Source organism: Magnolia sinica, chromosome 5 (genome assembly GCF_029962835.1).
Source record: "Magnolia sinica isolate HGM2019 chromosome 5, MsV1, whole genome shotgun sequence".
Taxonomy (NCBI): domain Eukaryota; kingdom Viridiplantae; phylum Streptophyta; class Magnoliopsida; order Magnoliales; family Magnoliaceae; genus Magnolia; species Magnolia sinica.
In genome coordinates, this window is record NC_080577.1 from 19384645 (window position 1) to 19407583 (window position 22939).

The window sequence follows — 22939 nt, forward strand, 5'->3', positions numbered from 1 at the left end:
ACGAATCAAAACCCTTCAATGTGGGGGGCACCTTTGATGTAGACCGTTCATTGTGTGGGCCCCACCTTCGATGGGAACATTCCATCATTTGGGGCTCCTTTGATATGAACCATCTATAGCATGAAAAGATGAGAGAGAGAGAGAGAGAGAGAGAGAAACATAAGTAGAAAAGTAAAAATAAATAAAAATTGTAACAAGCACTCACACCACCACAGTGAGATTTCACCACAATGGGTACTCCTAACTCATGACCTCATCATGTTCAAACTCTTGAGAGTCTACCACTAAGGCATGAGTAACTATCCAAACAAAAAAAAAAAAAAATGTTAAAAAGCAAAAGCCAAAAACTTAGGAGCATAAGTAACTTTCATTAGTCATGTTACTTTTAATCATACTTGCGAAACTAACTTAAGGTATGAAAGTAACTCATTATCTTCTTTTTAAGTTACTTATTGGGCAGTATACAAATGGGCCCTAAGAATCAAGTTGAATAATCTGATTTGATCTACAAATAATAGGCTTGTAACAGAAGTGGTCCAGAATAACATGAGAAGTTAGCAATCAAGCAAAAAATAATTTAAATTTCAAGGATGCCATAAACAATCATGGAACGATAACCCATCAGCTTTTATGATGAGGATAGAGAATCAAGAACATGATGCATTATCTCTTTCATGATCATGTATAGCAATTAGCCACACATTTCAGAAGTTCATTGATATTGTGCATCTTACTCAGCTAAAACATTTAGGGAAGTCATTCAGCTCGTCTAGCTACGCAACAAAATCAATGTCAAAGCTACCCTCTTTAACAAATACATGAATTCTCACTTTGCTAATATCTATCATTTCAGAGATTGCAAAAGGGGAAAAAAGCAAATGTTCATAATTAACTAAAACCAAAATCTACAAATGAAAGACTTCAAAATATCAAGACATAATCGATTTCAATGAAGTCCACAAACCAGATGAAGAGCTCCGCATCATATAACAAGTAAACAACCCTATCAAAACAAATCACTCTATTCAACTGCCTTCTCTAACTGGCTTTGTTCTTCTCTTCCCCCCTATCTCCTCCTCTTCTTCAACTCCCAGCCCCCCGCTCCTCCACTTGTTCGGCACAATCTCCGCCGCCCCAATGACTGCAGCGACCAGATTCTCCATAACCTTGTCCTGCCCCATCGACACTCTCTCCACCTTCAAAACGCAGTCCGCACCCACATCCAAGACCTTAGGCCTGAGCCCTGCATGGACCTAACACAGTAGACGCAAAGCTGAACCTGAAATTTTAGTTGGGTCCAGGCCTGACCTCACGGTTGGCTCAACCTAAAATTTAATAAAATCCATACTTTAGGCTTAAAATGTTGTTAATCAAGTGGACCACTCATTTACAAGGAAATAAAGGCCTGTTTGGGAGCATGGATTTGGAACCCTTGGATTCGGAAACCCCTGAACTTAAAATCCTCGTATTGTGTTTGGCACCCTTGATTCATAATCAACTTTAATTCAAAAGTAGATATGCATGGTATATTTATAAGGGTTTGAATTTAATTACTAAATCAACTTTAATATCTTTAACTTGTGAACGTATGTAATGTTTGAGATAATGATTGTAATAAGCCTGCTTAAATATATATTTTGCTTGAAAATGATGAAATTCCAAATCTCAAATGGGCCACAAGCACAAGATTACGTCCGAGTGACTAACCAATGATTTTTAACCGTTAATTTACATGGACAATGTTTGGACGGCATTGATCATCATTTTAAAGTAATTATAGTATTGCAATTGATAATATAATTATTTTGGGATATCATTGGTGGGCCACGTGTCCAATAGATTAATAGTCTAGTGACGCACATGTTACACATGCAACTCTTGGTAGAATTTTAGATGTAATCCAAGCTTACATTTGAATTTCAAACCCTTTCTTTGAGGTGATCCCCGATTACTCTATGGTGCCAAACGACCCATAAACATTCCATATTCAAGATAAACATCTTGGCTGTCTAACAAGGCTATCCTACCGTGAAAATGGTATCCACTAAAAATCAGCCGGTTAAATCATGAAAATGGGATGACCCTAGTGAATATGGAGTTTTTTTTTTTTTTTTTTTTAAATATTTATTTAGTCCTGCATCAGGGACCATTTGATCAACGATTGGATTAGGAGCATTGATGTGATTTAGTCATCTTTGTGATGAGCCGTTCATTCAATTTTTTTGGGGGGATTTTGCTCGAAGGACTGTCAGTAGGCTGGACCCAAGGTTGTCTTAGGGCCGGATTTTATACTTTTTGGGCCAAGCTGTTGGGCCAGCCTTAGTCAAGGTCTAGCCCATTGAAAGTCTACTCAGGCCTAGTCTCGGCCCTCGGACATCAGTGTCACACCGGTCCTGCCTAGCCATCCAAACCAAACCCAAACAATTTCCACCCGCATATGTAGATCAATCATGTTCATAGAGTTTAACTCCCCAGAATCAATCATATACAATCCTAACCATCAAATGGATGGTTGAAAGGAAAATTTGAACAGTCCAATTTAGATGAATGGTGTCCAACGATTAAGATCATCTGATTGCTGAGATTTTAGGGCTATGCTCCATCCTCAATAGGCCCATGATTTGAGTGGTCTTGATGGCGGTGCGTGTATGGCACGTGGATGGTGGATCAGTAACTTGCAAAAATGACAGAACGAGGCACATGCTCATATGGTGATTTGTTAGGTCTGGCCCTCATGGGGCTTATCATTCCATGTATATAGGGTAACTGATCCAGATCGTCAATCTGATGGGACCTTCTGTGGTGGGGGATCCCAAACATTTTCCGTTTTGCAGCTTAAAGCGGACCTGATGATGTGGCTGACTTGAAAATCATCAAGATTGGAAGATCACAACCCTTCAACCAAGGCCCATGAAAAGATGGTCCAAATTCAAATACAACTTTCAAGCGGGTTCAGCTCAGGCCGAGTCTGCAAGCCCGATTTTTGGGCCGTGCTCGGCTGACCTCTGACCATGACCCAGCCCAAGATTGACCCATTGACATCCCTACTAGCCTTCAAGGAACAGATCCATTTGCCTAGCTACTTGGTTTTCTGCACTGCATAGATTGTATTTTTAACTAGGTCTCCATTCTCTTTGTGATTTGAACATGGTATTATGTTCTTTGGACGGTGGAGATCTTTCTCGTTGTTCCTGAACGGGGATTCGGTCACCTAAAAATCGACTAAATTTGGCCCATTTGGGCGATTTCAAGATTTTCATCATTTTGAGGTCCACAAGCACATCAGAAATCCTGTCCATCCAGTTTTCTACGTCACAGATGAGCTAATTTGCTATTTTGTACCATGTCCCACCCACAGTATGGCCCACCAGAAATAAATATATAGTCATGAAATAGTTTCTGCCATCTCCATACACGAGTACAGCAGCAACTTGGATGGGTATAGATTCAGGAATTCGTTGAGCCAACAAACTCTACATGTGGGGTTCACCCTCTGGTGATGTGAGTAGTTAAAATGGTGGGCCTCATCATGATCAGTGGTCTTGTAATTACATGGTCGATTTATACTAACCATGTTGCTAGTACCATCTTTTCCTTGATAACCCTTCTGCACTTGCAAGGCACCAAACGAATGGCTCAAATCATCTTATTAAAAAATATTGGGTATGGTCCATTCCATGATGAGGCCAACCAGATCAAGGCTTAGATTGTAGACTGGTAATGTTGGGTTGAACTAAAAACATGTGTTTCTGCATCATATAATACCTCATTTAGGAATGTCTCTGGACCATTCAGATGAGATAGAGCTACTGGGGCATTGAGTAACAGTAGCTCCAGGAGAAGCGATTGTCGAATGGGCTGCCTTAATTCCCTGATGTATTGAATTTGGCAGTCTGTTAGGGCTAATTTCATAATACTAGTCCTTGATTTTACGCAAACATCATGTGTTTGGCATCATTGAAAGATCAGTCAAGCCACTTAAAAAATCTCTTATGAGAGAATGAGATGGACTTTCTATAGAAAATCATGTTTAATGCTGAAACTTGAAACCTATACAGTTTTCACCTTTGTTATATGGTGGGGGATCATTGAATGGTCTGGATCATATAATATAGAAAGGCAGAAGGCAAGCAGTAGCATGGGTAAGGAGCCATTGCTGAAACATTTTTGTAATATGTGGCCCACATTAATGCAATCGGAACCATTAGTCTGTGTTAAACAACTTGCTTCTCTTTCTTCTTCTTTTCGGTAGTAAATGGATGATTTTTTACACAATGGAAAGGAATGTCCAATCTAGATTCAAATTGCAGGAGCCCACCAATTGGACATTCCAGATCATCATATCAATTTGAATTTGGGCCAAGGCACCTCATGGAAGTGCCTCTGGATCTTGTAGGCGTGCTTTATGCAAGATGCATTGCATTCATGAATGGTGAAAGTGGGCTGGAATAGATTAAAGCAATGGGACCCACCCACTAACCCAGTGAGCCCCATCATTGAGGTGGGCCCACTACTACCTTCCTTTGAAATAGCAATTAGACCAGAGGAAAGGAGGGAATAAAATTTCAAATACCATTCACTGAGTAGATTGTCCGCTCATTAAAACCATGTTCGGTGAAATTTCATAAATCCAGATCCAATGAACCCAAATCCAGATTCAAGAAAAACTGAAGGGTGCGTTTGGTTGTATCAAATATCATGAAATTGCATGATTTTATCAGTCTAATTTGGTAGTTGGTGCAACCAAACGCTCCCAAATTCTTTTCTTCCTAGAGCAGGGAAGTTCAATAGAATTCAGATATCCCAAACAAGAGAAGAAGAAGAAGAAGAAGAAAAAGTACACAAAAACAATAATTCAGTAAAAATTTCTGTATTTGTATTCATTTGAAATGGGAGAATCAACACAATGAAAATCCAAAGAAGATAATGAGGAATCAAAAGATTCAGAACCATTCATCCTACTATCTTGAGACCCATCTGCATTCCCGCCCTTTCTTTTTCTTCTGCACGCCAACTCCTCTATCGAATTAAGAACATGATCGATGCTCCCATCTCGATCAGATGCTTTGGATTGGCATTGCTGAAATGGCAATAAGAAAACTGATTTTGATTCAGAAGGGCTTGCGATCTCCTTCCCCTGAATCTGAGATGAATTCGAATTCTCGTCTCTTTGACCATCTCTCATCATCTTATCTAACAAAATTAGCAAAGAATCCTCTTCTTCCACTGGAGAAACAGAGGGCTCTGCTCCTCTAACATCAACCCAATCATCGTCCCAAGATGATGAATCTGGTGGCGGCCCTGTTGCCAGCTGGCGAACCCGATCAACCAGAGATGATGGGTCCAATTCCCCTTCATTGAAAGACTCTGAATCAGAACAGAGAGAAGGCATCGAAGAATGCAGCGACGACACCCATGGAGGAAAATCGAACATGCTCCTCGGAGAAGAAGTGGCTTTCAAAGCTGACAACGCACCATGTCCTTCAATCATCTCCTCCACGATGAAGGGATGATTGAGAAGCATCTCAGCCGTCCATCTGTTCGCCGGATCCCTAACGAAACACTTCCCCAAGAAATCCCTCCCTTCATCCGACAACATCCTAGGAATCTCCGGCAATTCATCGCCGAACCCAATCCGGAACAGAACACCGCTCACATCAGCATTCTTCGTGCACCTCCACGCCGGCTTCCCGGCGATCATCTCCGACACCACACATCCTAGCGACCAGACATCCGACGGCGCTTCATACTCGCTCCGGGCCACCGACTCCGGCGCCATATACAAAGGGGTCCCACGCAAGCAGATCTTCCCATCTTCCATCTTCTCCCCGCACTTCTTCGCTAGCCCGAAATCGGCAATCTTAACCTCAGAATCAGAAGAAACCAGAATATTGCGAGGCTTAATATCGCAATGAACGTAGCCCTTCTTATGCACGAAATCAAGCCCCTTCAGAATCGACCGCGCGTAACGCCGGACGTCAGATTCCGGCAATCTTCCGATGCCGGAGCAGGTGAGACGATCGGCAAGGGTTCCGCCGGAGACGTACTCTAGCAAGAGGTTGTAGAGTGTTTGGCCGTCTTCGGTGGTGGTGTCGTCGCCAAAACAGCGGAGGATTTGGGGGCAATCTTGTAATTGTGATAAAATCACGCTCTCTTTCTTGAGGGAAGACGATTGGGAGAGGAGGGTAGATTTTACGGCTATGATTGGAGGGATGTCTACCTGTGATTTGCAGAAGGGAGTAGCTAAATTCACGGTGCCGAAACTACCCCTGCCGACGATTGCTCCTCTCACCCACTTCATTGTTGCTGTTCCGCTCTTTGCTTCTGCTCGAAGCTTTCTCACTTCTCTTTCTTTCAAAAATCACAATAGCCTACAACTACTGTCCTTTTAGTTTCTCTTTTAAATAGGATGATTTTGGAGCACGTGGGAGGTAAGGGTATTCGCAGCTCTTTCTTATTTCGCTCGGATCTCTTTCCTATTTGCCGCGTCAGCCAATGTGATCTCGACACGTGTCTGTTTGGGATTTACGACGGATTTTCGGGAGGCGGATTTCCTGCGAAAGCCTTTCGCAGGAAGTTCCTGCGCAAGGATCTGGGTGGGACCCACTACAATGTATGTGAGAAATCCATTCCGTCCATCCGTTTTGAGATCTCATTTTAGGGCGTGTGAAAAAAAATGAGGCGGATAAAAAACTCAAGTGGGTCACACGAGAGGGAAAATTAGGGAAAGAAATTTCTACCGTTGAAATCTTCCCAGTCTCCACCTTGATGTTTATATGTTATCTAAACCGTTTATAAGGTCATTGTCAATGGGATTAAGTGAAAAAACCAAAAATATAGACTGATACAATAATTTTTTGGGCATACGAATGCTTCAACGGTGCTCATTGAATGATCACTGTTTCCTCTCGTGTGCCCCATTTTAGTTCTATATACATCTAATTTTTCATCTCAAGTCCTTAAATGATCTCGAAAAACGGATGGACGGATTGGATTTATCAAAAACATGTCTGTGGGCCCCACCTAGCATCCTTGCGCAGGAACTTCCTGCGAAAGGCTTTCGCAGGAAATCCGCGTCCTTTCCTATTTGCCGCGTCAGCCAATGTGATCTCGGCACGTGTCTGTTTGGGATTTACGGCGGATTTTCGAGTGATTTACGCGGACTTTGAAGGGATGAGACTTACCAGCATCAGAGAGCCGTGTGGGGCCACCCATATGTTCGCGTAAAATCCACTCCGTCCATCAGTTTGTAAAGTTCATGTTATGTTAACATATTTAAAAAAATAAGCCAGATCAAAGGCTTAAGTGGGCCACGGCACAAGAAAAGTGGGGACTGAATGCCCACCATTGAAACCTTATTGGGCCCACAGAAGTTGTTTATGAGGCTGATTTTCTCCTCTGTCTCTTCATCCATGTGAGAATCACGTTATGAACGGGTTGGATGGCGGCACGTGAACATCATAGTAAACCCTGAAAAGATTTCAACGGTGGGCATACATTTCATTTGTGAATTCCTTCCTATCCATATAATCACCTCTCAGGTGGGACATTTCTACCATAATCCTAGCCATGGATCCCACAGGGGCTCACCCACTGATCATACATCCATCGATCCGGTCCATCGCTAGCAATATTACCTTGATCAGACCCACGATTGAAGGGCTATGATCATGTAGAGTGTGACTTTTAGTCCACGGCCCACTCAAACTGGCTTTCCGTTGATGGTAAACAAATAAATAGAGGATTGCTATGATATTCTAATTCACACACTTGGGCCAATCCAATTAACGGTTTAGATCAAGAAGACAGGGCCCACCTGTACGGTATTAAAAACCTACTTATATCTGAATAATTCTAAAAATAGAAATAACCGGGCGACAAAAGAAGGGCCCGTATTTCCGGTGGTTTTCGATCCGATTCAATGGATCATGTTAATTATACTTCTTCTCTGTTTCCACCTTAAACTCATCGCCAGTTTCCCAGACTGGGTAGCATGTGAGTGGTATATTCGTAATTTTTGAAATAAACAGGGGCTGTTCTTCCCATTGTTCTAACTGAATTCCCGTTTGCGGTTGCTATGGAAAGCGCGGGAGAGTGGAATTCTCGCGGGCAAGTGAATATCTATCCAGTCCGAGGCCGGCTCCTTTGCAAATTTTGAATAGGTTTTCTTCATGTTATTCACCTGCGAATTAAAAGTTTCTCACCTGTGTAGAAGTTTTCCACCATGTTATGCACTTTGGCCTTGTGAGGCCCACCGTGTTGTGGGTATACCATCCAATCCGTTCATTAGGTTATTCCTACCATTATGACTGGACGATCCAAAAACTAGCCGTATCCGTTCACATCATAGAAAATAATCCACAACCACCCAAAAAAGTCCAAATTCATGCCGTGGTCCACATAATTGTTGGATCCGGTTGATTTTTGGTGAATTAAAACTTCATGGAAGGAGGACCCTTCTGGACGTGTTGGATTCCATGTACAAAACACGATGGGATCCATGCACAGCCCTTCTAGAAAAAGCTTATTGGAAGGATGCCGATTAGGCGCAGCCTCCGCCTCACCCAACACGGTACGGCATTGACCGTGGGGCCTACCTTGATGTATGTATTGTAAATCCACGCCGTCCATCCGTTTTTTCCCGGCATGTACCAAAAAATAAAGCAGATCCAAATCTCAAGTGGACCACAACAAACAGTGGTAAGTGAATAGCCACCATTAAAAACTTTTTAGGGCCCGCCATAATGTTTATTAGCCGTCCAACGTGTTGAGAAGGTCACACATACCTGGATGAAGAGCAAAAATATATATATATATATCAGCTTAATCCAGAACTTTTGTGGCCCACGAGAAATTTTAATGGTCAATCGAAACTGTTTCATGTGGTGTGGTCTATATTAGAGTTGGATCTTCTTCCTTTTTATGATTATGGCTTAAAATAATCTAGAAAAATGGATGGACGGCGTGGATATGAAATATATAAATCAAGGTGATCCCACGGTCAGGGCCGCACCTAATCCACTCCCCCATTCTACGAAGACTTGACGAGAAACGACCAGCCTCATTTGCGGAGCCAGAGCCGAAAAGGTCACGTTTTCCGCCTGTCAGCTGCGGTCAGCACGTGATCACATTCTATAATAAAAATAATAGAATACGATGGACGCGGGCAGTGGTCCAACTACCTCTAAGTAAACAGTCATATCACGTGCTTCTGATGCGGTGGACTACCAAATCAATAACCTCTCACGGGAAAGGCGGATGGCCTGACGGTCCACTTAACTAGATGATCCCACATTTTCCGGCCACTTGGAGACAAATAAATAAAAATTTACATTGAGGAGTATGTCCATCTGCGTGCACGCAGGTGGCGTTACTTGTACCTAAATCTGTACCGTTCAAGCTGGCGGTCGTACTGTAGATGGATCATAGGCCAGAAATCACACTACGAGGATGACCTTTAATGTTTGATTGGAGGCCATAAAACGGACGACTGGAATTCAATCAACAAACGATCCAATCAACCAAATGCTAGAATCCAATGTGACGTTGATTCAGATCCCACGGTTTTATTAGTTTAGATTGAGGTACATTCATGCCACGAATACTCTAGTCTCGTACATGTATATAGATGTTCCTGTTATGGCAGGTCATATAATGGAAAGTTATTTGATACTCTGGAGGAGGGTGATGCTTGATACACAGGAATCAACAAAATTGTACAGCTCCGTGCATTAACTCAATCTTTACAGCCCAATTTGTGAGTCCTCCGTAGATATAGATCTCAATACAAACATTGCAGTGGTTGAACAATCCTGACCACTGATTCTTGGAGACTCGATTGTTGAATCAGAACCGTGGGATTGTTTTCATTCACCTGTCTAATAAAGTTCTACCAATTGGTTAGTTTACATCAGTGTAAATTTTGATTCGTGATCCATCTAGTTTGGGCCTTACAATTTGAACGGTTTAATTTTAGTTACTTATATCCGACTTCTACAATTTCTTAGCATATGTATATCAACTATCACGCTTTGTCTGAGTATCAAAGTTTCGGTCCTATATAATAGCTTCCTTAGTGGAAATAATGAGATCCATCATGAAGGGCCATCTGTGTAATATGTGCGTTCTCAATTGAGAAGTGTACACTCTGGAGTATGTGTTAGGTAAGGTAACCCACCTGGCATGCAGTTGTCATACATGTACATGAGTATGGACGGTTGGGATCATGGGTCCCAATGTGGATGAGCACAGCAATTGAACGGTCTTACCAATCCCATTTATGGCATCGAATAGTTTTAGCCGATCGTTTTTCTTTTAATCGACCATATGATATGATGATCCACAATTAGTTGGTTTCAACCGTCCGATGATGTGGGAGCAAAAATTGGACGGCTTAGATTCTCATACATGTACGCCACGTGTGCTTTGGATGGGTGCAACCTTTTTGTATAGTGGGTTTGCCCTTTTAAAGTAGTTGAGTGATGACCAAGCGTGTGTTCAATCTTCTATTCCTTAGTAAGGAAGAAAAGAAGTACACTATCAACCTAGGGAAATAATCTAGTGGGCCAGGTGTATGGAAATCTTTCCATGTACGTTCTTGCAATCATCTCTCTTTTGCAGCATCTTATCTGGACCGTCCACGAAGTCCAGTCTACTCTTTAGAGGATGTCCTGAAAGAATCACACTCATCAGATTATTCAAACCATAAACTCAATGCCATTCAAAAATGGATGGACAACATTGTTTGTGGAAGATAAGTCCATCCGTGTATATTTACAACCATCAGATTGCTGTGAATTTTGCGTAGTTATAGCGGAAGAGTGGCCTGAAATTAATGGACGGTCCAGATAGGTGACGCGGGTGCAAACAAGTTCAAATGAAACTAGGTGCATTGGAGCATTTTAATACTCCTTGAACGCTGTCATTTCCTTCCAGAATATTGAATAATGATATCATTCTATAAAGTGTTTTATCCACTTTCTGAGGGGATTTGTGACATTTATGAGAAGTAACTTCCTCCTAATCAAAGTTTTAAGACTAAGACAAGTACCATGTGACTAGTCCGAGTTAACTCAGACTCTCCTAGAGAAGATCCTGTTGGATACTGTGTCGGAACTGAAAATAAGGGGTGATTGGGTCCGATTCTACTAAGAAATCCCAACTCAGCCGAGTCACATCTCCACTCAGGAGCTAGGACTGAACAAGTCGCTGTAAGTAGTCAAGAACGTGAATGCCTTGGTGGTAGATTCACGAGAGTTTCGACACGAGGTAATGGATTCCGGCACCCATTGTGGTGAAATTCCACTGTGGTATGACGTGTGGGTGTGTGTGTGTTAGAAATAATAATAATAATAATCAAGGTCTAAAGTATCAGCCGAAACCAATGTGATTGCCTTACCGATATCACCCATGAACAACAACACAACATATTAATAACCAAACTAAGCTTGTTAAACAATTGAGATCATTACATTTCACTACACTCCATAGCTGATGTATGTGATGGCTAATTCTAACAACTTTGTTAAAATTGTACACGAGTTGAGCCGAGTCGAGTTTAGCATAGCTTAGCTAGGCTCGGCCAACAACCAACCCCAACTCGAACTCAGCTCAGCTCGATCCTCAGCTAGATTGGCCATTTCTGATCGGTTCCATCAGCATTTCGGGCTAACTCAAGTTAAATTTAGGCCTATATGAATTTTCTCAAACATATAATGCATCTTCAATCTCTCGCACTTTGAATACAAAACAGTAACAATACTTTGCAGACATTTCATTAAACACTTAGCGAGTAGCATTAAAATTAAGACATTAGAGCAGTCCTATAATGTAAAGTTTTTTTTTTTTTTGATAATTTATTTCTTCAATCTTCTCTCGAATGCTCATTTCAAGAATACCCTCATATGAGTGTATTCCAAGAAACAATACTTTGTTGAGTCATTTTATCAAACACTCAGTGAGCAACATCGAGATCAAAATAACCAAGGCATCGAGCCAATTCGATCCAAGTCTATTCGAGTTGGGGTTCGAGTCGAGCTCAGGTAAGGTCGAATTCGGCTCAAAATTTTTTCAAGCTATAAAAACAAGCTCCACTCGGATCGAGCTGTAGTTACCAACTATATAGTTTTTCGAGTCGAGCTTTTCCGAGTCAAGTCGAGCGAGCTAACTCGACTTGTTTACAGCTCTACACTATGTGATGGCACTCATTATGGCCACCTTTTCATATAACCATTTTCATAGCATGATGATTGCACTCTGGTTATCCACACTCTAGTTATCCAATTAACATTTTCCATGACGCTCTTGTCTAGGTTGCCATTTCCATAGGTCCCTCAGTTTAAGTTGAAGACATATCGTCACTCAAACATAGTACATGGTGTTGACTTTGTTGGCCTAGAATTCGGTCACATGGTAAACAAGTGAGAGACTTTGGCGTACCAAAACTAATTGGGTTCAATTCAAACCAAAACGACTGACCATTAACATTGAGATAAAGTGATGCTTGGTCGGGAGCATAACCAATCGTCTATTCAGCCAATTGTCGAGTGTAATATTAGATGATTTTGTGGAGGTTGGAGATATTCCTCTAATGAGTTTTTTTTTTTGTCTTCGAAATCAAGAACTTTCGAAGGTACAGCAATTGCATGATGGAGTGAAAATAAGTCAAAAGAGAGATGTAAAAAAGTGAAACTTATTAATAAAATGAAATCACCAAGTTAAGAGCAGAGGGGTGCTTTGTGGAGCAACGCACTAATTAGCGATGACTAAGTAATGTTGGAGTTATAATTCTATTATTAACCTAGCATATGAGTGTAGGTGAACGATTTGTAGAGTTACTGTCTTCCATCAGATCCAGTGCGTAAGCGCAGATGGAAGGAAATTACAGCTATTAATTAACTACCACTAAGTTGGCCCGGTATGATCGCATGGACAAATGGAGTTACTCCTAAGCTAAGGTTTTCGCAGCTACTGAGTAGTGGAGAGGGCTAAGCTAAATGTCTTAGAGGACTATATAAACAGAATTGCACTGAATTGATTAATTGTATTATGTTTGGTTTATTGATCATTAATCTTTTTCTTTGAGTCTTCTTTTACTATTTATAAAATTCTTGATAAAGTCGTGAAAATAACAATTATTTATATAGTGATTTTTCATGCTGCCATTTGTAAACTAGTAGTTATCTTTACCCGTACGTGCCCTTATCTCATAAATATCCTTCTGCACATTCTTTAGTGTTGTTTGAGCTACAGGCTCTTATCTCTAGGTCACATGCGCAGCATGCTCTTTCAGAGATTTACTCATTGATAAGTTGTATTCCAAATATTAAACATGTATCATGACGATATCATATGTGCCACGTGGTCACATCTACACTGTTCATGTAGACTGTCAAATCTTATCCAAAGAAATTCTAATATAATTGTTAAGAACCTCACCAATACACCCAAAGCCCGAAGATAAATGAAACGCATCAAATTAAGCTCTTTAAACACTTCGGATTGTAACACAATTGTGTTAACCTAAAACAACCTGATAGAGAGCAGCATGGATATATGAATACTTTGAAACCTGATACCCGACGCACAGATACACCAGTGCAAGTAGCATGACATCAATCTTGATATAATTAAGGTTTGAGATAGCTGTAATTAATTCCTGTTAGACAAGTAATAATCCACGTATAGCTTGTAGTAAGTGTCACATATGTGCTGATTTGGGAAAATATGTTGGTTTGGATAATGACATTTCAGTTGGTTGGATCATGACATTTGGTGCAACTCATTTTTCAATCAATAAAACAATTAAAAAATAAAAAACCATAAAAGACGCGAGAAACACACCAAAATCAAAAGATTCATTTACTTGAAGAACAAGTGAAATGAGCATGCTTCTAGGAGAAAAGCTGAAGTCTGCAAGATTCGACCTGTTTCGCGTGATGTGTAAGGTGAGTAATATAAACATCTCATCATATATTTCAGTCACCACCAACTCACTCACTTCATACTCTGCTAGAGTATCACTTCACACATACAAGCCTTTACTGCAATATGCTTGCGTGAATCTAAACCGTCCAAATCATGGGTCATAAGTTGAAAAACACACTAAAAGGGGGCCATGAAATGGACGGTCAAAATTCAACAAAAGGATGTTCATGATTTGAGGTTTGGATCGTATGATTTGGACCCTTTTTGGATTAAGGCTCATGCACGTACATCTCCCTACTCTGCCAGAGTATTAAAAATAACTCCCGTTCATTGAACTTTTGAACTTTTTGGTACACACGAGCATCACGAGGCAGGTTGTACAAGTAGCATGTAAAAAGATCATGACAAATGATAAGGTGTAGCCAAAAGAACGACGTACGTTAGAATCGTCTTCCTAAAGTATGATGCATCAATAAGAGCCGTCCATCTACCGAAGCCTATCGTGGATGTGCTATTTTTAAAAACTCACATCTATTTATACAATCCCATCCGTTATTTTTATTCACTTTCCATCAACGAATGATAACCCTCAACTACTTTTGATTATAACCGTTCTCTTGCCGTCCAACAATCAAACCACGAGGATCATCTGATGAACGTGTAATTAAAAACCCATTTCATCCACAGTACCATAAACTAAATGGACGGTCTAGATTGATACTTTACCTCCCACTTCAGCTGCGGAAACACAGACGTACATGTAGCTGTTCTTGTAGCTGTACCACATGAAAAGGAAATATCTCCATTTACTAATTTATATTTATGTTTGGACGGCCTAACTATTTTTGTCCATACATAGGTAGCCCACGTGAGTTCAAATTCCCTCCGATGACGTCATTTTCCCTTCGGTGCGTGCATACATGGAATGGACGGTCAGAATCAGATGACCAGAAGCAATGTAACATAAACGTCTGCTTGACCACCTCCCAGTCATGATCATCGTCATCATCAGAACTGGTGAGGGCCCACTTTCTAACACGTGAAAACCCGCACTAGAGGCTATAAATCAAGTAACCGAAAGCGATCGCCGGCATTTGGGGTTTGTCGCTTCTTCAAATTGCGACGTATGAAACAGATACAGCAGCTATGGCTGTCACTCTCTTTCACATGAGACAACGTCGTTAGAGGGCTACTCTATTAAGGGCCAGAATATTTCATTAGATATTTATAGGAGAGTTCAATTTTAGAAAATATATAAAAGTTTTTTTTTTGCGGTGTGGCGGCATGGCGTCTTGCACGCTTGAGAACAGAACACGTGTGTGATATTCAGGCCCTACATTAGTTGCACCCTCACATGTACATGCCGTGACCTGAGTATCAACTCCAGCCGCTCATCAGGTGGGACATCACAATATTAAAATATAATGACAATGAGAAAAAATTGTCCACGGGTTCATGCTCGGCATACGTATGCGCATGTCCGCCGGCTTGATTTAAGGGCATTTTTATAATAAGGCCTGGCGTCTTGGATTTCCCACAAGCATGGGGAGTTGGATTTCGTACAAGTATTTACGCTGAGTCGGCACACACATTTATGTAATTTGTATTTTTACCGATGCTTTATACAGGCATTAGAGTCATTGCTTCACTGTTTAAACACAATTTATCCATCACTAAGCCATGACTCCGAGCTTACTAGGAATATTTATTTATAACATTTATTCTTATATTAGTTTTATAAGGTATGATGTCCTCCATGACTGTCCAAATTCAAGACACCTCATCAACGTGGATTGGATGTTACCCCACTTACCCTATGCTGGAGATAGCTTAGGGCTCTAAGGAGCCATTGTAATATATTGCTTTTATCCACACTGTTTATCCATTTGTTATGTCATTTTATGGTTGAAAATATTCTAGGGGCACAAAAGTTTTAGATCAAGCTGATATTTGTTCCTTTAGATCAAGCTGATATTTGTTTTTTCTCTTCGTTCATAACCTTAAGAATAGTTTGGATGGCAAATAAGCATTACCGTGGACTTTGGGAAGGTTTCAACAGTGGGCGTCATTAGTACCACTGCTTCTTGTGGTGTGGTCCACTTAAGCCTTGAATCTTTCTCATTTTTAGCACATAACCTAAAATGATATGGCAAATGAATAAATGGCATGGGTAAAAGCTATACATCACAGTGGCCCCTTAATTAGAACCCTTGCATGTCCTGAGCTCAGAACACGCAGAGCAGCACCCAAACCACATCCACCTCACATGCGCACACATGACAACATGCATGGTCATGGATAGCCTGTCATGGCAAAACTTGGCCTGAATCCAAGCAACCCAGATGTTTCTCAGATTTTCTTTTGCAACTCAAGTCTCTTTGTATTCATTATGATGGGGAAAACAGTGTACTCATGAAAAACCTGTAGAACCTCGAAAAATGCATAATCATAGGATCTTATAGTAGTTGTCATTTGGTTTAGAGTAGTTTCTCATGAAAATATTAAAAGGTCACTGGTCAAAAGTCAGGTAATACTTTTAGCAACCAAGTAAATCTATACCATCACGGTTATTTTTTAAGAAATCAAAATGCACAAATTTAAATTAAAATCATGAAAATGAAAACCAATTCATGTTATTCTCAAACAAGAGAGAACGAAATATTTTACAAATGAAACAGATGAATAGGAAATGTTTGAACAATAATAAATATGGAATGTCATACCTGTTTCAACAATCATGAAAGTAAAAAGAGTATTGAAATATGTCTACTTGAATGAGGTGTAGATGCAGTCACTCTCTTTGAGATAATTTGTGCTTCTTGACAAAATTTAGTAATGCATCATATTCTAAACGCACTTATCTAAGAAACAATTAAAAAAAATATATAAGGAGAAATGATTTTTGGAGAGGAAAAGAGTGACAGCTGTTCTTTTATATATATATATATATATATATAATACATTCGGACTACAGGAAACATATCTCATATAATACATTCGGACTACAGGAAACATATCTCCCGTAAGATCTGTCATAGAAAAAAGTGGGTTGGACCAAATTTTGATTAGACCACAATTTAAAACTTCTTTAGAAGTCCATGAAGTCGAAAGTTTTGTAAGAACTCTCGAGTCTTTTTTTTTCCTATTGGATGTGAGACAAAGCTTAAGAGATGACTCTTCAAGTCTTTTTTCTAATTTGATGTGGGACAAAGCTTTCACACTACAAAAGAAGAGATGACACTCTTCAAATCTTTCCATGGAAATGATTTTCTTTTCTAAAAAATTTTCATCCATTCCGATCAGGTAGCATGTAATCTTTGAATTTTGTATGGGTATTTTCTTATTAACACAATCTGGATTTATACACAAAGCAGCTGTGTGTATCATGGGACACATACGCAGCTACACAAGTATCTCTGTCTGGCTAATATCTAGATACATCTACTGTACATGTACAGTAACGTAATCCACCAAAACCAGATCTAGCAAATATCTGATAGTGGTCTGATCGGCAAGATATCAGGGGCAACCTGTATTTTAAAATGCATGCGGAAGGGATTGCATTTTTCTAACTTTTTTCACCCCAAATTGCAAGCAGCGACGTTCGGGCTATACCTAAAAGCGACCTTGCTTGTTGTGTAGGCAGAAAAGCATTATTCCCACAGATTTTTGCTGCATCCAAATTCGGCTTTATTCTTTCTAGAAAATCACCAACATGGGTATGCTTTCTTCAATTCTATCTTATTAAAAATCCATTTGGATGTACCTGAAAATGGATTTGGTTTGTCTATTCTAGTGGAATTGTTCTATACTATTTATTTGGGTGGCTTGGAAAGTGAAACTGGTTCCATTTTTCTGCTTTTTATACTCTGAATCTTGCTCTTTTTTCTTTTTTTTATCAAGCTTGATTTACATACACACATGCATGCACACACACAAATGACAGCGTCTTTGTCATTTTTCCTTGTTTTAGTTATACATTCCCATCTCGGTCGAAGAACTTGGTCCGCACGCAAAGGCCTACAAGTTATGGTGGGAATGAATTGCTGATGGTGAAGCTAGAGCCTATTTGGTTGGTGCTAAAGCTGAGTTCATCTGAATAAGAAAGAGTAAAAGAGAGTGCGAGCAGCCAAGAAGGTGGGAGGGTGAACCGCTCACAGGGCAGCATTCCATAATAATATATAATTACGATTAACTAAAATGAAATGAACTGATTTTTAGGCATCTGCCAAACATGCACTTAGCATCCAGGCCTTTTTAATATGATCTCTTCAATGCATCAACGGACACCATCACAGGAATGACTTATTAGAAACTAATTAGAGTTGCAGCGGATCATTGGATCAATGAAATTGTAGATATGGAATAGATGGTCCATATCTGATTATTGATTTGCTCCATCCGCTATTGCTGGCAGAGTGCGTACTTGTTACTTTTCTAGTGGCATAGATGAGGTGTACCACTGACTTAGATATAAAAATGCATTTGGTTTTCGGAATCGGAATCATCATTAGTTAAATGAATAGGATCTAAAGGTTAACTAGAATTGTAGAACGCAAGATTTTTTAAATCCAGTAATTCTTGCAATTGGTTTACAATCATAGATTCCAGATAAATGTCTCATTGAGAAAAAAATGAATGGATTAGGCACTCTCTTTTGCCCTCATAATGTGCAAACTCTACTTCATGAAATTTTATAATTTTAGGGGGATTAGCTAAAATTTCAACATTTTAGGTGCTTCGCAATGCTTCGTTTAACCCATGAGGAGATGGGCATACAAAAATAAAAGGATTCTAACCCTACTTTATAGAGTCAAATAGGAAAAATAAAGAAAAATACAACAAATAAAATGAGACGTGATCCTAACCTTAATAGAGTTTAAGATTCAGGGTAAGCAAATATAATTTAAATGCAATCCTAACCTTAATTTATGGAGTTTAAGATTTTGGGACAGGAAATGAAATAAAGAGAAATAGAAATGAGAGATGACAACAAAATAAAAAAAAAATAAAAAAAAAATGCAAGTTGATATTGTGAATATGTTGGGAATGTGTAGAATAGGATGTGATCTGAGCTCGATCAAGATATGAGAAAGAAGAAGGGAGGCCAGACACATTTTCCTTCTTATTTAAATGGGATAATCAGATATCCCCGGTTTCAACCCTAGTCTTACTTCACTAGCTTCTTCCGTCGGCTATTTTTTAAAGGGTTGGCCTCTTGAGTCCGACAGGACCTCCACATTAATTAAGAATCTCCAAAATTCCTAGAGAATTATGACTTCTTGGAGAACTAATACCTCTAAAGAAAAAGGAAGATCAGGTGCATTTCTTTAAAAGGGATGATCAGATGATATCCCCGATTTCAATCATAATCTTTCTTCACTAGCTTCTTCAGTATGGTATTTTTTCAGGATTGGCCTCTTGAGTCGAGCAGCACCTCAGACATCAGTCAAGAATCTCCAAAATTCCTAGAGAGTCAAGACTTCCTACAGAACTAATACTTCTCCTAAAGTCTTTTACTTTTCTGTAACCTCTCTTTGACTATAGGCCCCCTGAATGACAACCGTTGCGTGGAATTTATAAACTTCATCCGTCCGCTCATGGGCAACCAATGATGACATTTTCACCGCCCATCAATGACGAGATGAGGTAATAACTAGGCAAAATGTTTGTTAAGTAAAAAAGAGCTAGTGGTCCGCTTTGTCCTCTTTTTGTGTGTTCTTCACCATGTACAGGAGGTAGTTGATACCTTAGAGGATTTGGTTGTTCACTAGATGTTTGGTAACCCTCGTTCGGGATTAGTTAATCGATTCCATTGGATATCTCCAGAAAGTGTCAGGGATCCTCTTGGCTTGCCCTGTTTAGATTTTTGGTGTTTATTGGGTAGGCCAAAAATCAGTTTTATTAAAGAGATGCAGGATCATAGTTTCTAAAGCATGTAAATTATCAGTCATGATTTGATTTATTAGGTTTCAAATTTGTACATCATGTTCTTCTATCATTCCCTTGACATGCCATTTGACCGATTTCGATTTTCATCAAAGTTTAGAGATAGTTTATTCTCATTTTGGGTGGAGTGTTTATATTCATATGAGCGTCCCTTGGATTGCTCTTATTTTGTCATTGGAAAAGGTCTTATCAGTGATGTGGACCATGAATCACATAGGCAAAGCTTTGATTATTAATCTCTCTTAAATGCCGCTTTGATTAGATGATCATAACCATCAAATCAATGCATAAGAAATGGCAGACCAATATTTATTATAAAAAGTGTCCAATTAGTGATATAATAATACCACCATGTGAAGCCCACATTTGATTGTTGATCATTTTAAAAATAATAATTTGATTGGATGATCCTAACCATCCGATCAACTGTTAGAAAAATGGACATCCGTGTAACCGATAACAGAGAAGGTTTGATCATCTAATCTAAATAGTCTATTTGAGTGTATTTGAAATCCAAATTGCACATTTTTTGTGTTTGGTAGCGAAATGGGGGAAAAGTATTTAGAATCCAGTGCATTCCAAATCTCCCAAAATTAATAATTTGACAGAGGTGGGCTGACCATGATTTTTATGTGAAATCCACTTCGGCCACCAGGTGCATCACCTCATGTTAGGCTCAACGGCAAATAATCAACCCTATTTTTGATTTAGGTTGACCACAATTGGAATCAGTAAACAGTGAAACAGGGACCTTTGAAATTGTTTTCCTTGGTATGGCCCACCTCAATCATGAAAATGCCTGATTTTTTACACCCACGCCTAAAATTTTGCGTAGCATCTAATGATTGGAGATTTCACATAATCATCACAGCGGGCCTTTTAAAAATCAAAGGTGAACATTTCTCTACCAACTATTTCTTTTCGGGGGCCCACCTGAATCACAGGTTAGGCTGATTTTTTTTGCCATCGGCGTAGCATTAGATGATACACCTAATGGCGAGAGTGGATTTTAGGTACAGTACAGTAGTGTGGCCCAAATTCAACATTGAACTAATATTTCAGATGTTTTTTAACATTTTATTCTTATACCGTTATTTTGCTCCACCATGCAGTGCTCAAGAGAAATTTACGACTGTACTTACAGTCCCATTTATGGCCCATTTACGCATTGAAGCCCACCGCATTTTACTTTACCAGGAAAAGTCCCAGCTGTACGGACGACTCGCCAAAGGTCGAAAATGCCCCTGCATTTTCACCGCTTTGGTACCTTTCGCTACGGATTATAACCGTAGCTATAGCTATTGCTCTAGCTGTCCCATAACCCGCTGATTGCAAAAGGGTGGACAGCGAGTTGGGGTCGACTGGGTTTGAACAACGTCGGTCAACCCCGAGTCACTATCCCATTGACCCGGTCGACCCCAACTCGTTGTTCCACCTTCGCAATTTTTTTTTTTTCGTTTACAAGGAGAACTTTTTCTCTCCTACATTTTTCTCTAATACATATTTATATAAATATGTATATAAGCATATAAAAAAAAAATTTCTCTCTTTTTATTCATTCCGTTCTTTATTCATTTAATAAACATATCTCTTAAACCAGAATGAGTTACTTGAAGTACCATATAGGATTTGGGGGTAGGAGATGCTACTTTAGCTAACCAACCTACTTATTTTCTAAGATTCCATCAGGTCGATGGTCGAAAATTCATTTCATTCACTTCGAGGCCAATTTCAATTTGTTCATGGTCAATTTCATTCCATGGTCAATTCCATGCATTTCACGGTCAATTCCCTTCACTTTCACGGTTAATTCGCTTCACTTCGCGATCAATTCCATTCATTTCACGGTCAATTCACTTCAATTCATGGTCAATTCCCTTCACTTCACAGTCAACTCGCTTCACTTCACGGTCATTTCCATGTATTTCACAGTTATTCCCGACGATTTCATGTTGATTCACAGTCATTTCCATGCATTTCACGGTCATTTCCTTTCACTTCACGGTCGTTTCCACGCATTTCACGATCAATTCGCTTCACTTCACGGTCATTTCCATGCATTTCACGGTTAATTCCCTTCACTTCATGGTCATTTCCAGACATTTCACGATCAATTTGCTTCAATTCACGGTCATTTCCATGCATTTCACGATCATTCCTGACGATTCCGTGTTGATTCACGATCATTTCCACACATTTCACAGTCAATACCCTTCACTTCATGGTCATTTCCACACATTTCATGGTCAATTCGCTTCACTTCACGGTCATTTCCATGCATTTCACGGTCATTCCTGATGATTCCGTGTTGATTCACGGTCATTTCCACGCATTTCACGGTTAATTCCCTTCACTTCACGGTCATTCCCGGCGATTCCGTGTTGATTCACGGTCATTTCCACGCATTTCACGGTCAATTCTCTTCACTTCACGATCATTTCCATGCATATCCATGAAGTGAAGTGATTGGACCTTGAAATGCGCGGAAATGACCGTGAAGTGAAGGGAATTGACCGTGAAATGTATGGAAATGACCGTGAATCAACATGGAATCGCCGGGAATGACCGTGAAATGCATGGAAATGACCGTGAAGTGAAGCGAATTGACCATGAAATGCATGGAAATGACCGTGAAGTGAAGGAAATTGACTATGAAATGCACCGAAATGACCGTGAATCAACACGGAATAGGCGGGAATGACTGTGATATGCATGGAAATGACCGTGAAGTGCAACGACTAGACCGTGAAATCGTGGAAATGACCGTGAAGTGAAGGAGCATGACCGTGAAATGTACCGAAATGACCGTGAATCAACACGGAATAAGCGGGAATGACGGTGATATGCATGGAAATGACCGTGAAGTAAAGCGATTGGACCTTGAAATGCGCGGAAATGACCGTGAAATGCGCCGAAATGACCGTGAATCAACATGGAATAGGCGGGAATGACCGTGATATGCATGTAAATGATCGTGAAGTGAAGCGATTGAACCTTTAAATGCGTGAAAATGACCGTGAAGTGAAGGGGCATGATCATGAAATGCGCTAAAATAACCGTGAAT

General features: G+C 40.0%; 1 protein-coding gene across 1 annotated transcript; it reads right to left on the bottom strand.

The window, feature by feature from the left end:
- Positions 1 to 4854: 4854 nt before the first annotated feature.
- LOC131245663 (mitogen-activated protein kinase kinase kinase 20-like) lies at positions 4855 to 6388 on the bottom strand. Its single transcript, XM_058245267.1, has one exon. The coding sequence runs from the start codon at positions 6299 to 6301 to the stop codon at positions 4856 to 4858; it is 1446 nt and encodes a 481-aa protein (XP_058101250.1). The 5' UTR covers positions 6302 to 6388; the 3' UTR covers position 4855.
- Between the last annotated feature and the right edge of the window lie 16551 nt (positions 6389 to 22939).

What these genes read in the sequence shown, in the direction of transcription:
- LOC131245663 (XM_058245267.1), bottom strand. Translation starts at nt 6,301, where the DNA reads ATGAAGTGGGTGAGAGGAGCAATCGTCGGCAGGGGTAGTTTCGGCACC.